Source organism: Otolemur garnettii, unplaced genomic scaffold (genome assembly GCF_000181295.1).
Source record: "Otolemur garnettii isolate 467f Iridium unplaced genomic scaffold, OtoGar3 scaffold00135, whole genome shotgun sequence".
In the NCBI taxonomy this organism is placed as follows: Eukaryota; Metazoa; Chordata; class Mammalia; order Primates; family Galagidae; genus Otolemur; species Otolemur garnettii.
Window position 1 is genome coordinate 10,670 of NW_003852530.1, and position 18,247 is coordinate 28,916.

Consider the following 18,247-nt stretch of genomic DNA (forward strand, 5'->3'; position numbering starts at 1 on the left):
TTTTTTTTTTTTTTTTTTTGAGACAGAGTCTCACTATGCCTCCCTTGGCGTCACAGCTCATGGCAACCTCAAATTCATGGGCTTAAGGGATTCTCTTGCCTCAGCCTCCCAAGTAGCTGGGACTATATATGCCTGCCACAATGCCCGGCAGCTGTTGCTGTTGTCAGTGTGGTTTAGCTGGCCCAGCTGGGTTCATACCTGCCAGCCTATGTGGCTGACACTGTAACCACTGTGCTACTGGCACCGAGCCCAGAGTTCACATCTTGACTTTGTTTGAGAATCACCCAGCTCAACTGACAGAGTTGCACTGCCTTTGTGGTACTTTCCATTGCTACTGCTCTTTGTTCCTCCTCCCAGGTTTTTCCTTTCAGGACAAAGATTTTGCTTCCTGACAGGTCTCAGAGCCCCTCGACCGGCTTTCATGTGTCACCGAAGACAGGCCACCAAATACAAGGTGGATGACACTGAGGATTCTGATGAAGAATGGACACCTAGGCAACAAGGTGAGGGGCCAGAGGATTTAGAAGTAACCTCCTGAAACCAACCTGGATTTAGGTCTCAGTTACATCTTAGGAGTTAACAAATGACACAGTCTTCCCTCAAAACAGAAATGTTCAACAAACAAGCAAGCTGCCAAATAACATATACAGTAAAAGGCTATTCATATACAGTTTTAAATGTTTAAAATAATTATATATATATTATTTAAAGATATGATAAGTAATAAATATATAAAAGATGAATAGGAATACCAAAATCAGAACAGTTATTATCACAACAAAAGGAGGAAGGGCTGGCAGATGGCTCCACTGTGACTTGGTTGGGTTTTCTTTGCTTTTAGTTTTGTTTTTAAATCTTGAATTTTTTTGGATACAGAGTCTCACTTTGTTGCACTGGGTACCAGTAGCATTATCATAGTTCACAGCAACCCCAAAATCCTGGGCTCAAGTGATCCTCATTCCTCAGCCTCCTACGGAGCTGGGACTATAGGCTCCTGCCACAATACCTAGCTAATTTTTCTATTTTTAATAGAGACATTCTTGCTCAGGCTGGTCTGGAACTCTTAAACTCAAGAAATCCACCCATCTCAGCATTCCAGAGTGCTAGAATTATAGGTGTGAGCCACTGCACCAGACCTTGAATTTGAATTTTGAAATTAAAAAAAAAATTCTGAAGCAGTTGTGGCAGAATGCTGAGATTGGACTGAATGAATATAGATGTATAGGTTTTCCAGTTTCATTCTCCACATGTTCAAAATTTAGAACAGGTACAGTAGCTTACCCATGTAATCCCAGTGCTTTGGGAGGCCAAGGCAGGAGGATGGCTTGAGGCCAGAAGTTGAAGCCCAGTCTAAGCTGTTGTGAGACCATGTCTCTAGAGAAAATAAGAAAAATTAACAAGATGTGGTGGTGTACACCTATAGTACCAGCTAATCCAGAGACTTATGCAGGAGGATTGCATGTACCCAGGCTACAGTGAACTGTAATCCGGACACTGCACTTCAGCCTGGGCAACAGAGCAAGATCCTGTCTCTTAAAAAAATTAAATTAGTAAATAAAAGTTGTCATTCTTTTTTTTTTAACAAAGATAGTTTTTGCTAAACATTGTTAGTTAATCATAGTACAATTAATGAAATCTTAATTAAGCTGTAAATCCATCAAAAGCTTTCTAACACTAATCTCATAATCAATTAGCAAATAAAATGTCTTACAAGAGGAAACAACTGGCCTGGCCTCATGACTCATGCCTGTAATCTTAGCACTCTAGGAAGCCAAGAGGGGAGGATTGCTTGAGTTCAGGAATTGAAGACAAGCCTGAGCATGAGCAAGCCCTTATATCTACTAAAATTAAAAAAAGAATAACTGGCCATCTTGGCATGCTATTCAAGAGGCTGAAGTAGAAAGATCCCTTAAGCCTGAGGTTTGAAGTTGCACTGAGCTACCCTAACACCATGGCACACTACCTGGGTCTCTGTTTCAAAAAGAGAGAGAGAGAAAGAAAAAGGAAGAGGGGAAATAATTATCATATTAAGAAAAGATACATAAAGACATAATTCATTTAGGTATATTTAGTCATACTACATGATCCTCTTATTCAAAAATGAATCTGATTCTTTGTCTTGATTCTGGGAGAGGATTTGAGAAATCCTCAAAGATCAGTTTTCCTGATTTTTCTCACATGTTATTGACCAGAGACAGCATCAGGTAAATAAAATAATCTGCAATTATTAGAAAATAGGAGTGAGATGCTCATTTCCTATTTTACTGATTTGACAGGAGAAGTTATAATACAGAGTCAGACAGGTGTGATGGTTCAGGCCTGTAATCCTAGCACTCTTGGAGGACAACGATGGAAGATTACTTTAGCTTAGAAGTTCAAGAGAAGCCTGAGCAAAAGAGATACCCTGTCTCTACTAAAAATAGAAAAAATTAGCCGGGCATCATGGAAGGCACCTGTAGTCCCCAGCTACTCAAGAGGCTGAGGCAAGAGGATCTTCTGAATCCAGAAGTTTGAGATTGTTATGAGCTAGGATGGTGCCACTGCACTCGAACCTGAGCAATGCAGTAAGAATCAGTCTCAAAAAAAATGGAATCATACAATATTTGTCTTTTTATGACTGGCTTATTTCACTTAACATAATGTCCTCAAGGTTCACCCATGCTATAGCATGTGACAGGATTTCCTTTTTAGTTATGGCTGAATAATATTCTTTTTTATGTATATACCATATTTTCTTTATCCATTCATCTGTTGATAGATATTTAGGTTGCTTCATCTCTTGGCTATTGTGAATAATGCTGTAGTGACCATGGTTGTGCAAGTATCTCTTTGAGATCCTCTTTTCAATTATTTTGGAGATACTATATACCCAGAAGTAGGATTTCTGATAGTTCTATTGTTAATTTTTTGAGGAACCACCATACTATTTTTCATAGTGGCTGTACCATTGTACATTCCTCCTGAAGTGGTTTGAATGTGTCCCCCAAAAGTTCATGCATTAGAAGTTTTATTGCCATATAAAGAGGCAGAGTCTTTAAAGGTGATCAGGTTATTAAGGCTTCTCATCGATGGATTAATTATTGCAGAAGTGGCTTCATGATGAAAAAGATGAATTTGGCCCTTCCCTCTCTAGCTCTGTCTCACATGTTCACTTACCCTTCTACCATGTCATGATGTAGCATGAAGGCCCTTGCCAGATGTTAGTGCCATGCCTAGCCTTAGATTTACCAGCCTTCAGAATCATGAGCCAAATAAATTTCTTTTCTTTATAAATTACCCAAAATGTAGTATTGTGGTATAGCAGCAAAAATCAGACTAGGACATCCACTAGCGATGACCAAGAGTTTTAATTTCTCCACATCTTTCCCGATACTTAGTTTCTGGTTACTTGAAAGAGGCCATTCTAATAAGTATTAGGTAGTATCTCATTGTGGTTTTAATTTTCATTTCCCTGATGATTACCGATGTTCATTTTTTTCTTTTGCCTCTTGGCCATTGACATATTTTCTTTGGAGAAATGTCTATTCAAGTCTTTTCCCCATTGTACTAGTTAGCTCAGGCTGCCATAATAAATAGCATACACTGGGTTGCTTAAGAAGTAATTTATTTTTGAAAAATCTGAAGGCTGGGAGTATAAAATCAATGTGCTAGCATGGTTGGGCTCTGACGAGAGGTCTCACAGCAAGAGAGGAAAGGAAGCTCTTTCTTCTTCTTATAAAAGCACTCATCCCATCATCTCCATGTAACCCTAATTACCTACCAAAGGCTCCATCTTTAAATACCACCACATTGAGGATTAGGGGTTCAATATATGAATTTGGGGGAAACAAAATTCAGTCTGTACCAGCTATTTTTTTGTGTTGTTTCTGTTGTTATTATCAAGGTTAAGGGTTTCTTTATATATTCTGGATATTAACCTTTTATTTTCTATTTCTTGTTTTTGAGATGGTGGTCTTGCTATGTTTCCCAGGCTGGTCTTGAATGTCTGGGTTCAAGTAATCCTCCCACTTCAGCCTCTCAAATACATAGGAGTACAGGCCAGCACCACTGTACCTGGTGGTATAAACCCTTTATCGGATACATGGTTTGCATGCATTTTCTGCCACTCTGTAGCTTGCCTTTTCACTCTGTTAATTGTTGCATTTGCTATAAAGTTTTTAAGTTCAATGCACTCCCCATCTCTCTATTTTTGCTTTTGTTGCTTATGCTTTTCTTATCATATCAAAGAAATAATTGCTCATTTCAATGTCATGAATCTTTTCCAATTTTTCTTCTTGGACTTTTATACTTTTATGTCTTACATTTCAATCTTTAATCCATATGGAGTTATGTTTTATAAATGGTGTATAGTAGGAGTCTATTTTCATTATTTTGTATATGGATATCTAGTTTTTGAGCACCATTTATTGAAGAAACTATCCTTTCCCCCATTGTGTAGTATTGGCATCCTTGGCAAAGATCATTTGACTGTATGTAAGGGTTTATTTCTGGCCTCTCTCTATTCCCTTCCCATTGTTCTAGATATCTGTCTTTGTGTGAGTAAGTACTATTTTTGTTCCCACAGCTTTCTTTTCCTTGCTCTTCTTTCTCTTTTTCTTTTTTTTGAGACAGAGTCTCACTCTGTCACCCTGCATAGAGTGCTGTGGCATCATAGCTTACAGCAACCTCAAACTCTTAGAATCTAGCTATCCTCTTGCCTCAGCCTCCCAAGTAGCTGGTATTAGAGATGTATGCCATAATGCCCAGGGATTTCTTTCTATTTTTTAGTAGAGATGGGGTCGTACTTTCACCTAGGCTGATCTGAAACTCCTGAGCTTCAATAATACACCCCCTCAGATTCCCAGAGTGCTAGGATTACAGGACCATAGCTTTCTAACACAAGATCTGACAATTAAGTTCATGAATTTAAGACTTATATTGGAAGCACTGTAAGGTTTCATAACCTTGGTATATCAGTGTCTCATAGTTGTGTTTGTATTGACATGTGATGGTGTCTTGCTGAGTGGTGTTCAGTATTATTCTTGCACGTTTTTGTGTGTTGTTGCAACAATGTCAGAGCTTCAATTGGAACAATGAACAGACATTTGTAAATTTCTTGTTAAACTTGGCAAGAGTGGAAATGAAATCAGGGGCACATTAGACCAAGTTCATGGAGATAATTCCATAAAGAAAATGGCAGTGTAGAAATGGATTAAATGTTTTTCTGAGGGGAGAGAAAGCATCCCTGATGAAAAGAGGTCAGGATGGCCAGTAACAAGCATTACTGAGGAAAACATTGCAAGAATTTGTCAAATTATTCACTGAACTTGTCAGATGACCACAAGAAGCATAGCGGACCAAGTAAATACTAATAAACAGTTAGTAAAATCTTAACTGAAAATCTTGGACAACAACACATGGCTCTTGCATCACAATAATACGCTGGCTCACACGGCACTGTCTGTTAGGGAACTTTTAGCTAGGACACAAATAACTAACTGTATTGGACCTCCCCCACTCAACTGATCTGGCCCCCTGTGACTTTTTTCTTTACCTAAAGATAAATAAAATATTGAAAGGAAAATATTTTGATGACATCAGGATAATAGGATGATAGCTTTAATTGCCACTCCAAAAAAGGAGTTTCAAAATTGCTTTGAAAGGTGGATTAGGCACTGGTGTCAGTGCATTTGTGTAGCTTCCCAAGGGGAGTGCTTCGAAGGTGACCACAGTGATAATCTGCAATGAGGTGTGTAGTACTTTTTCTAGGGTGAGTTCACAGAATTAATTGTCAGACCTCGTCTGGTCTGAAATCAGGAAATGTGAGGCTTTAAACTGTGTTCATTTTTAACATTTTTTTGTCTATTCTTAATCCCTTGAGGTTTCATATACATTTTTAGATTTTTTTATTTCTATAATTAATGACATTGGCATTTTGATAGGGATGGCATTGAATCTGTAAATCATTTTGATATGTTGAACATTTTAACAATATTTAATATCCTAATTGGTGAATACAGGATGACTTTCCATTTATTTGTGGCTTTAATTTATTTCATGAATTTTTTAGTCTTCGATGTTTAATTCTTTTGCCTAAGTTTATACCTAAGTATTTTATTCTATTTGAAGATATTGTAGATGGGATTTTTTTTTATTTTCCTTTTTGGATTATTCATTGTTAGTGTGTAGGAACACAACTGATGTATCCTGCAACCCTGCCGAATTCATTTATCAGTTCTAACTGTTTTCTTGTGGACTCTTTATGGTTTTCTACATAGAAAATTGTGTAGTTTACAAACAGAGGCAACTTTACTTCTTCCTTTCCAATTTGGATGCTTCTTTTTCTTGCCTAATCTTTTTGGCAAGGACTGCAGTACTGTGTTGAATAAAAGTAAAAGTGGAAATCTTTACCTTGTTATGATCTTAGAGGAAAGGCTTTTAGTATTTCGACATTAGGTATGATATTAGATGTGGGATTTTTCTAAAATTTAGAGTTTTAAAATTTAGAGACTCTCTAAAATTTAGAGACTCTAGAGTTTTTCTAAAATTTAGAAATTTTTTATGATGAAGTAATTTCCTTCTCTATTTTTTCTTTCTTTCTTTCTTTTTTTCTTTTTAAGACATAGTCTCACTCACACACCCTGGGTTGAGTGCTCTGGTGTCATAGCTCACAACAACTCCAAACTCCTGGGCTCAAGAGGTACTCCTGCCTCAGCCTCTCAAGTAGCTAGAGCCATAGGCACCACGAGGCCCAGCTACTTTTGTCTATTTTTAGTAGAGACAGGGTCTCACTCTTGCTCAGGCTGGTCTAGAACTCCTGAGCTCATACAGTTCACTCACCTTGGCCTCCCAGAGTGCTAGGATTACCAGGCATGAGGCACCGCACCTGACCAGTAATCTCCTTCTGTTCCTAGTTTGTTCAGTGTATTTGTCATGAGACGCCAATCAATTTATTTTTTTATTCATTCATTTTTTTAAAGACAGGGTCTTGTTATGTTTCCCAAGATAATCTCACACTCCTGGATTCAAGCTATCCTCCCACTTCAGCCTCCTGAGTAGCTGGGATTTCAGGTGCATGCCACTATACCTGGCTCCAGTATATTTATTAAAAAAAAAAAAAAAAAAATATATATATATATATATATATAGTAGATACCTGTGTCAGTGACTTCCTTTCCCTTAGGGAAGCCACCAAGAAGATATACTATGTTGTTTCCTACCTTCTGGCTGCTCTGAGTGGGGGGCAACCCTGTGAGAGCAACCCCTCCCACAGTGCCAAGGACGTCAAGAAGGTCCTGGACAGCATAGGCATCAAGTCAGATGACGACCAGCTCAACAAGGTCATCAGTGAGCTAGATGGAAAAAGCATTGAGGATGTCATTGCCTGGGTGGGGCTGGGGCTGTCTCTGCTGACCAAGTGCTGTAGCTCCTGCTGCTGGTTCCACCCCTGCTGCAGCAGAGGAAAAGATGAGAAGAGGAGTCTGAAGAATCAGATGATGACATGGGACTTGGCCTATTTAATAGATTAAATTCCCATTCCCCTGCAAATAGAGCCATATATATATATATATATATATACACACTTGTGAACGTACGGTGAAGCAGAGATAAAGTTTTGCCTATTAAAAAGACCTTTTTTTTTTTTTTGAGACAGAGTCTCACTTTGTCACCCCTTGGTAGAGTGCTATGGCATCACAGCTCACAGCAACCTCAAACTCCTGGACTTAAGCAATTCTCTTGCCTCAGCCTCCCAAGTAGTTAGGACTACAGGTGCCCACCACAATTCCTGGCTATTTTTAGAGATTGTGTCTTGCACTGACTCAGGCTGGTCTCCAACTTATGAGCTCAGGCAAACCACCCACTTTAGCCTCTCAAGTGCTGGGATTACAGACGTGAGCTAAAGAAAAGAAAAAAAATTAACAATGCCTCTGATAGAAGTATAGGCCTTAAGGATACTTCAGAAAACATTTTAATATTACCCTTAGTTAATACTTGGAATTATCACTGTCTACTTCAGAATCCTGTTTCTATTGAGAATCTCCAGAGTTTGGTAACATTTACCAACCGTACCACTGATTTCTCTTTACTTTTAGTCAAACACCCTTGGATGGCCTTCAGAATGGAACAGAGTAAACGCCAGAAGGTGAGTGTCTTCCAAACCCTATTGACAAGAAATTCTTCCTCAGGAACCCAAACACAGGTAAGAGGAGATTGCACAGAGTGTCTGCAACTGCTGCCTTCCTCTCCTGGTCTCTTTAGCACGCTGTCTGTCAGCATCCTCATTTTTAAGAGTTAATAAGAACAGTAACCATAATTGCTATCATTGTTTTATTTTTGTAATACTTTAGACTTTATTTTAAGCATTTTACATGAATAAATTCACTTAAGCCTTCCAAAAACCTGTGAGGTAGTTACTAAAACTATAACCTCATTTTAAATATGAGGAAGCTGTAGTACAAAAATATTTGATTATATGCCTGAAATCACATTTAGGGTTGGTGAAGTCTAATTCAAACTTCTCTAAAGCACTTACAAGCTTCTGAAAACTTTCATTGTTTTATAAAATATATTCTGTCTTATTCCTCCATCATTCATCTGACTGAGTTTCCAACCTCAGTTTTCTCTCTGTTATGGTAAAGTGAGTGATTCAGGAAGATGTTCTGACCAAGAGACACTTACAGAAACACAGACAGTGTATCCTGGGGATTGTCCCAGATGATAAGGGATAGGGGTTGCTCCCCTCTTAAGGGACTCAATCTCTCTCTCTCTTTTTTTTTTTTTTTTTTGAGACAGTTTCACTTTGTCACCCTTGGTAGAGTGCTGTGGTGTCATAGCTCACAGCAACCTCATACTCTTGGGCTCAAGCAATGTTCTTGCCTCAGCGCCCCCCACCCCCACCCCAAGTAGCTGGGACTACAGGTGCCCACCACAACGCCCTGCTATTTTTAGAGATAGGGTGTTGCTTTTGCTCAGGCTGGTCTCCAACCTGTGAGCTCAGGCAATCCAACCACCTTGGCCTCCCAAAGTGCTAGGATTACAGGCATTAGCCACTGTGCCTGGCCCAAGGGACTCATTCTGATAAAAGGAACCAAGTTCCATCCCTGAGGAGCTTCTGGTTTGAAGACTGAAAAACAACAAATAAAATAACTTAGGACTTCATTTAGGTAATCACTATTCAGTAAAAATATATCCTTCTGGAACTGATTCCAGATTCTTTCTCCTGCAGGAGACAATAATGGCTCCTTCTTCCACTCTCTATCTAGGCCACTCTCAGACTCTTTGGAATCATTTGTTTAACCTGCTGTCTCTGCATTGTGAGCTCTTTGAGCATCCCTTGAGTGTTTTCTGAAAGAGTGATTCCAAAAATACAAATTAAAGAATAAGTAACAGGATCAAAGAATGCTGCAGATAGTATTTTAGAGTTAGATTTAAACTGTAGAGATGATTCAGGAGGGAAATTGGATCCATACCATGAGATTAATTATTACTCTCACATTTACACTGTTAGATAGCTCACAAAACACTTTGGCAAACATGATTATGTTTGATGTTCACTATAACATGTATGCCAATTTATGAATCAGGAAATTAAAGAGAATTAGCTAATAACACCCTTATTCAAGCAGAATTAGAACAGAAACCAACTAATCTAATTCCAATGTCAATATTCTTTCCAAAACATGGCAATTTGCAACTTGTAGCATTCCTTTCTTAGTTGTCTAGATACACTTTTGCCAACCATTTCTTCATCTCTCCCAAACCTCTCTGCTCTGTTTTACTTTCAAGGTGTTTTGTACCTTTGTGCTTTTCCTTCTCATTACATCAAATGCCCATTAACATACAGAAGATCTTCTTTTTCCTCCATCAACCGTTACCTTTTCCTCCACAGACTTGTCAGTTCTCCAGCTAGTCTTCCCAAGCATCTTCCCTCTTTTGCCTTCACTTATATGGAAAAGTTTGAGAGAAAGTTAAAGGGAAAGAGCCCTAAGACATGGGCTCTTGGACCTGGAGTGGTGGCTCATGCCTATAATCCTAGCACTCTGGGAGGCTGAGGCAGGTGGATTACCTGAACACACAAGTTCAGGACCAGCTTGAGCAAGAACAAGACCCCATCTCTAAAAATAGCCAGGTGTTATGCGAGGCACCTGTAGTCCCAGCTAGTTGGGAGGCTGAGGCAAGAGGATTGCTTGGGCCCAAGAGTTTGAAGTTGTTGTGAGCTGTGATGCCACAGCACTCTACCAAGGGAAACACAGTGAGACTCTGTCTCAAAAAAAAAAAAAAAGACATAGGCTCTAGTCCTTCACTTGCTGCCCATTTAGGCTCTCCCTTTTTCCTTTAGGATTCAGAATCCCAGGCATTAATAAGGGTTATTTATTTTTTTGTGAGACACAGTCTCACAGAGTCACCCTGGGTAGAGTACTATGGCATCATAGTTCCCAGCAACCTCAAATTCCTGGTTCTCAGAGATCCTCTTGCCTCAGCCTCCCAAGTAGCTGAGGCTACAGGTACCTACCACAACACCTGGCTAGTTTTTTTATTTTTTATTTATTTTTTTCACAGTTTTTGGCCAGGGCTGGGTTTGAACCCACCACCCATGGCATGTGGGGCCAGCGCCCTACCCCTTTGAGCCACAAGCACCTCCCTATTTTTTATCTTTTTCTGAGACAGAGTCTCATTTTGTCCCCCTTGGAAGAGTGCTATTGCGTCATAGCTCACAGCAACCTCATACTCTTAGGCTCAAGGGATTCTCTTGCCTCAGCCTCCTGAGGAGCTGGGACTACAGGTGCCTGCACAACGCCTGGTTATTTTTAGAGGTAGGGGTCTTGCTGTTGCTCAGGCTGGTCTCGAACCTGTGAGCTCAGGATATCCACCCACCTCAGCCTCCCAGAGTGCTAGGATTATAGGCATGAGCCACAGCACCTGGCCTAGTTTTTCTGTTTTTAATAGAAATGGAGTCTCACTCTTGCTCAGGCTAGTCTCGAACGCTTAAGCTCAGGCAACCCACCTGCCTTGGTCTCCCAGAGTGCTAGGATTTCAGGCATGAGCTACTACACTGGGCTATTTCTAAGGGTTATTGAAGCATTAACTAAACTCGTGTCTGAAAACACACTGCAAACCCTAAAATACTAAAGAAATGCATGTTGTCTTTTAATATGCATTTGAAGGAATTGTCAGGACCAGCAAGTTTACCGAACATTAGTGGCTCAGAGCAGCACCAGAAACATATGTCCTCTCCCAGAGAAGCAAGTACCTCTGGACAGCATTCTGGACGAAAATCGGGTAAGAGAAAATACCTTGGGGACTTTGTCTCTCTAGACTTTATTTTGGCTCATGGAAACCTCAAACTCTTGGGCTTAAGTTATTCTCTTGCCTCAGCCTCTTGAATAGCTGGGACCACAGGTACCTGCCACATCTGGCTAATTTTTGGTTGCGGTTGTCATTGTTGTTTAGCAGGCCCAGGCCAAATTTGAACCTGCCAGCCTTGGTGTATGTGGCTGGCACCCTACCCACTGAGCTATGGGCACCACCCTCTTTAGAGCTTTAGAAGGGTGATGAATATGGTGTAGATATATGGGGCTGACTTTGACATTGAAGCATTGGGGCCTGGGGAAAATGTTATAACTTTTCTGACCTCCTGAATGCCAATCCATAAAATGAAGATAAATATACATAGCTCATATATTGCTTAAAAGCATTAAATATAAAAGAATTAATACATAAAAGATGTCCAGTAAATCCATCTCTGATAATAGAGACTACGCCTCCTCAGTGACCAGGTCTTTACTTAATGCCTAACATGTAATGTGCCCTCAACAAATATTTTGTGAATGAATGAATTCATGAATGGACTGTGTCATAAGTAGAAAGTTTGGGAGGTTAATGAGATAATGGGAACAGCCAGAAACTAAAAGTGAATTAAGTATCTGTAGTCAGTGTGGGTGTGGAGTCTTAATCTCTCTGAACCTGAACCAGTAGTTGGGGGTTGTAGGGTGGCACCAGAATGTATAAAGAATAAATGATAATTTGATGGTAGGAGAGTTCACATTTTCTGATGAACAAGGATGAACACCCCAGACTCCCACCTTCACTCACTTACTCTTCCCCAATTTAGATCTCAGGATAAAGGAGATTGAAGTGAGGATGTATAGCCTGCGAGAAAGAAAGGGCCATGCTTACAAAGAGGTCAGCGAGCCTCAAGATGATGACTATCTCTGTAAGTGACCCTTTGCCATACTCACACATAAGGCTGTTAGGTCCTGGTACAATGATTTCATCTCATCCTTTGGCCCCCAAATCATCCCTTTACTCTAATGACTTGGAGTATAGGACCGAGGCTAAATGATGTGAGCACTAGGCTCGCTCTGAAGCTCTTTATGTCAAGAACATGCACTACACCTCTCCTAACTGCTACTGTTTTCACCGCCAGATTGTGAAAAGTGTCAGAACTTCTTCATTGACAATTGTGCTGTTCATGGGCCCCCTACATTTGTAAAGGACACTGCAGTGGAGAAGGGGCACCCCAACCGCTCAGTCCTCAGCCTGCCCTCTGGGCTGGGAATTAGAACTTCGGGCATCCCTCAGGCTGGGTTTGGAGTATGGAATGAGGCATCTGATCTACAACTGGGGCTGCACTTTGGCCCTTATGAGGGCCAGGTCACAGAGGACGAAGAGGCAGCCAACAGTGGATACTCCTGGCTGGTGAGAAGTGCCTACCCTTTCCCCTGTTTTGGCTTCCCACATCCCTCTGTGCCTTTGGTTGGAAGTCGCCCCCTACCTGGAAGGACATGCACAGAGATAACTTGGTCAACTCTGTGTGTGCAGTGGTCTCTGCATGGGCAGGGAGCTCCAATGTAAAGGTCAGAGAGTATGCAGGAGCACAGTGGCACAAAGAGGTACATCCTCCCTATGGGCCTGTGCTCCAATGGGATGGTGGGACTCAGACGTGGAGCTGATGCCTAAGGCTGGCGGCTGAGTCCACGCAGGCTCAGAGGGCACTGATAACAGTAGAGTAGAATAAGTCTTCTGATTAATACTCTCTGAACAGCCTTTAACTTATTTTTTTAAAACTCAGATCACCAAGGGGAGAAACTGCTATGAGTATGTGGATGGGAAGGATGAATCTCAAGGCAACTGGATGAGGTAAGGACAGTAGTTTTCTAGGTTCCAGAGAAGCATTTGTCTCTCACAAGCTCAGATTCCTTTTTTTTTCATCACGCTTCCTTCAGTGGTTTTTGTATCCTCTTTTCCTATTTTTCTCCATATAATGATCTTTAACATCACAAACATTCAGAAAAATAAATAAAAACATAAATGTTCTAACTTTTTATCAAAATATAAATCTCTATGATACACTATATTGAGGCAGCAGGATAAACCTTGAGGAGCCTAGATTCATTGGGAACCCAATTCACATATTATTCATATTTATTTTATCTAATCACATTAGATAAAATGTGATTCACATATTATTTTATCTAATCCTCATTCATTATGCACTTACTGTTTTCCAGTTTAGAAAATGAAGATCATTACTTGAGCAGATCTCACAACCCATGTCATTGTGGAGGATGTATTGTAGACAGACATGAAACATTTAATTATAGGAATATTTGACCATAATTTTCTTATTTTACAAGATGCACACAGTGCCAAGACAGCATAATACAAAGGACCTTTAATTTGTGAGGGCAGGAAATCTTCCTGTGCTTGGTGAAATTAAATCTGGGCCCTGCACCCTGGGAAGCAAACTTCAGGACAGTCCTGGCTGTCTGTGCTGCCAGGCCCAGCCCCTCTCCATGAGGGGCTCTTACTTAATCAGGGAAGAAAGGATACAAATAAACAATTACTGTTCTATGGTGTTTTGCTAGGACAGTCCTCTAATGTGGGTAAAATGTGGAGAAACTAGGAGTAGCCTCTTAACACAAAGCTGACTTGAGCATTCCAAGCAGGATGAGCCCTGTAAGCAGGATCTAGAGGCAGTAATTCATAAAACACTGAAAAGACTCGGGTGAGAGCAGAGAGAGTCTGGGGAGTAATGGGAAGTAGGCAGCACCAGACAACGGAGGCATTGACCACCAGGGGACAAGCCAGATGTGGACCTGACAGGTGGTGGGAACTCACTGCCTGTCTTCTTTCCCTCTGCTGCTCAACCATAGGTATGTGAACTGTGCCCGAGATGAAGAGGAGCAGAACCTGGTGGCCTTCCAATACCACAGGCAGATCTTCTATCGGACCTGCCGAGTCATCAGGCCAGGCTGTGAACTGCTGGTCTGGTATGGGGATGAGTATGGCCAGGAACTGGGCATCAAGTGGGGAAGCAAGTGGAAGAAAGAGCTCACAGCAGGGCAAGGTGGGCACCACCATGACTCCCTAGGAGGGAAAGGGAAGGAAAGCGTCTCCTTGGGAATTCTCATGATTCAGCTATTATTGTTCTATATTTTTATTTTTATTTTCTTTTTCTTCCTCTTTTTTTTTTTTCTTTAGAGACAGGGTCTCACTTTGTCACCCAGGCTGGAGTGCTGTGATACAATCATACCTCACTGAAGCCTTGAACTCCTGGCTTTAAGTGACCCTCCTTATTCAGCCTCCCAAATTTCTGTGACTACAGGCCTGAGCCACTGTGCTCAGCTTTGTTCACTTAAGTAGAGTAAAATTCAGTCTAAAGTCAGTAAAATTTCCAATCATGTGCTTCTGAAATTAAAGATTCATGCCATATGCCTTTGAATTCTACAAACAATTTTTAAAATTTTAATTTTTGATCTTATTTCATATTCTAAGTACTTCAGGCATAAAATTTATAACATCAGATAATGCTAAAAACCTTGTAGGCAAAAAGCAAGTTGTCTTGCCTACCAGCTCTCTCAACAAGGTAGTTTCTTCAGGCCTTTTTAGGTGTTTCTTCTTAAATTCCTCCATATTTTTAAGTAATATGCTTATATTATTGTTCATTCACTCATTACCTCAATTAGTTGTCATGTGAATTCCTTCTCTGTGCCAGTGTTCCAGGAGCTAGTAGTTGGGCTTGAACAAAACACTCAGAATCTCTGCTCCTAGATAGCTGACACGTGAATAAGGAAACAACACACACACAGATACAGACCTATGCAGATCAGACTGTGAGCAGTGCTTTGAAGAACACTAGGCCAGAAAAAGTGCCCAGGCACCAGTGTTAGGGGAGGGGTCATGTAGCAGGGTGGTCAGGGAATGTTCCCCTCAGGGGATTGTATTTGAGAAGTGTAAACACCACCAGCCAAACGATTCAGGGCAATGACTAGGTGGCAGGGAGAGTTAGGGTGCCAGAGACCACTCAGGTGAAGGAACCAGAGAGGGTAAGAGCAAAAGTGGGAGAGACACAAAGAAACCTGGAAACATAGGGCCTATGAATCATGCCAAGACACTGGAGTTTTCATTTCTCTGTTCAGTTCTCTACTCTAAGCTGAAGCTTTGGTTAATTTTCAGAAAATAGACTGCAGTCGGTAATCTGCTCAGAGACTCCTCAGTCTTCAGGTGGGAGAGATGAAGGAGGTCCGGGAGGTAAGAAGTCTGATTAAGGATATGTGTTACATATATGGAGACCCTATCTCTAAAGAAAAAATAGCTGGGCATTGTGGCAGGTGCCTGTAGTCCCAGCTACTTGGGAGTCTGAGGCAAGAGGATCGCTTAAGCCCAAGAGTTGGAGGTTGCTGTGAGCTATGACATCACAGCACTCTACTAAGGGTGATAAAGGGAGACTCTGTCTCAAAAATAAATAAATAAATAAGAATATATGTTAAAACAAGACTTCCTATTGTATTTGAAACAGATGACGACTGAAAGACAAGTCAAGCATGAATACTTCCTGTGTGGGCTGAGGAAAGACATATTTTCCTTTAGTGATTTGTGGCAATCCATGGCCTAGTTGGGACAGCAATACCCAGAGCCCTTTAGTCAGTGGGACCTGGATGAGTCTGTATTGTCCAACCTGAATCCCACTTTCTTGTGGAGAGTCAGGCACACAAGAGTCCTCAATAAAATATGTCTTCTTGAACAGGGAGACTCAAATTCAGACTCACTCACACAAGCTCTCTTTAGCCACAACCCCGTGCTGCCTTCCACATTCACACATCCTCCAGGCTGGTGGTTCCTCACTTAATAGATCTCTTTCCCCTCATAGGAAAAGTCATTAGAGATGATTCTCCCCTAAGTCATCAAGAGTTTCCTTTCTCAGTAGAATGAAACAGCTGCAAACTCTGTAGGGAATCTAGGGATGGGTGTGAGGGAAGGGAGCCTGTGAGGGGGGCAATGGAGATTTGAAATGGCTTGGAAGATATTTGTGGTTTATTGAGGGAAATTCACTGCAGCTCCATCTATGGAATGAGTGAAACTGCCTCTGAGCTACTGGAGGATCCATGGTGTGGCTTATTTGTAGAGAAGGCACATGATGTGGATTTTCTGGATTTTACCCCTGTAATACTAACACTCTGGGAGGCCAAGGCAGGTGAATTGCCTGAGCTTGGGAGTTTAAGAACAGCCTGAGCAAGAGTAAGACCCTTCTCTTAAAAAATAGCCAGGTGTTGTGGCAGGTGACTGTAATCCCAGCTACTTGGGAAGCTGAGGCAAGAGGATTGCTTGAGCCCTAGAGTTGGAGGTTGCTATGAGCTGTGACACCATGGCATTCTATCCAGGCAGACAAAATGGGACTCTGTCTTAAAGCAAAAACAAACCAACTAACAAACAAACAGAGGTATTGAATAAAAATAGAACAGAAAAATGGACTGTAAAGGTCCATCAAACACTTGGTGGGAGATCATCTGCCTTGTTAAGGTACAGAAGAATGATTAGTGGAATAGCCCTTACCACATAACAAAGTAGACAGCCCAGACAGCCTTGTTTACATCTATTCTAACCAAAAATTTCCTCTCTCAGTAGAACCAAAGCCAGAGATTCATCCATGTCCATCATGCTCTCTGGCCTTCTCCACTCAGAAATTCCTCAGTCAACATGTAGAACGCACCCACCCCTCTCAGATCTCCCAAGGAACATCTGGAAGAAAAAACCTCCGACCACAAACTCCCTGCCCCAGGGATGAGAATCAGGAGCAGCAACATTCTGATCCAAACAGCAGGAATGACAAAACCAAAGGTCAAGAAGTCAAAGAAATGTCAAAAACCTCTCATAAAAAGACACAGCAGAGCAGGATTTCAAGGATATTTTCCTGCCCACCCAAAGGACAAATGGGGAGTTCTAGGGAGGGTGAAAGAATGATAGAGGAAGAGCCCAGACCAGACCAGAAAGTGGGTCCAGGGGATACAGAAAAATTTTGTGTGGCAATAGGGATCTCAGGAATTGTAAAAGTCAAGAATAGAGAGTGTGTGCAAAGTTTCAGTAATAAGTCAAACCTCAGGCACCAGAGGACACACACAGGGGAGAAGCCCTACATGTGCAGGGACTGTGGGCGAGGATTTAGTCATAAGTCATCCCTCTTCAGACACCAGAGGACACACACAGGGGAGAAGCCATATGTGTGTAGGGACTGTGGGCGAGGATTTAGTCTAAAGGCAAATCTCCTCACACATCAGAGGACACACACAGGGGAGAAGCCCTACGTGTGCAGGGACTGTGGGCAAGGATTTAGTCAAAAGGCACACCTCCTCAGGCACCAGAGGACACACACAGGGGAGAAGCCCTACATGTGCAGGGACTGTGGGCAAGGATTTAGTAGAAAGGCATACCTCCTCACACACCAGAGGACACACACAGGGGAGAAGCCCTATGTGTGCAGGGACTGTGGGCAAGGATTTAGTCAAAAGGCACACCTCCTCACACACCAGAGGACACACACAGGGGAGAAGCCCTATGTGTGCAGGGACTGTGGGCGAGGATTTAGTCATAAGTCATCCCTCTTCAGACACCAGAGGACACACACAGGGGAGAAGCCCTACATTTGTAGGGACTGTGGGTAGAGCTTCCGTGATAGGTCAAATCTCCTCAGACACCAGAGGACACACACAGGGGAGAAGCTGTATGTCTGTAGGGAGTGTGGGCAAGGATTTAATCTAAAGGTAACCCTCCTCACACACCAGAGGACACACACAGGGGAGAAGCCCTATGTGTGCAGGGACCTTGGGTAGAGCTTCCATAATAGGTCAAATCTCCTCACACACAGAGGACACACATAGGGGAAAAGCCCTATGTCTGCAGGGACTTTGGGCGAGGATTTAGTCAAAAGGCACACCTCCTCACACACCAGAGGAGACACACAAATGCCTATGCTTTCAAGAAGGGTTAA

At 41.6% G+C, this 18,247-nt stretch overlaps 1 protein-coding gene across 1 annotated transcript in view; it reads left to right on the plus strand.

The window, feature by feature from the left end:
* Window positions 1-18,247, plus strand: part of LOC100957257 (histone-lysine N-methyltransferase PRDM9-like) — a 19,325-nt gene extending 1,078 nt beyond the window's left edge. Inside the window, 9 exon segments of the mRNA XM_023518375.1 lie at window positions 396-503; window positions 8,073-8,128; window positions 11,112-11,259; window positions 12,092-12,193; window positions 12,407-12,678; window positions 13,052-13,119; window positions 14,136-14,329; window positions 16,888-18,120; window positions 18,123-18,247. Of these exon segments, the coding sequence (XP_023374143.1) occupies window positions 396-503; window positions 8,073-8,128; window positions 11,112-11,259; window positions 12,092-12,193; window positions 12,407-12,678; window positions 13,052-13,119; window positions 14,136-14,329; window positions 16,888-18,120; window positions 18,123-18,247 (2,306 nt within the window).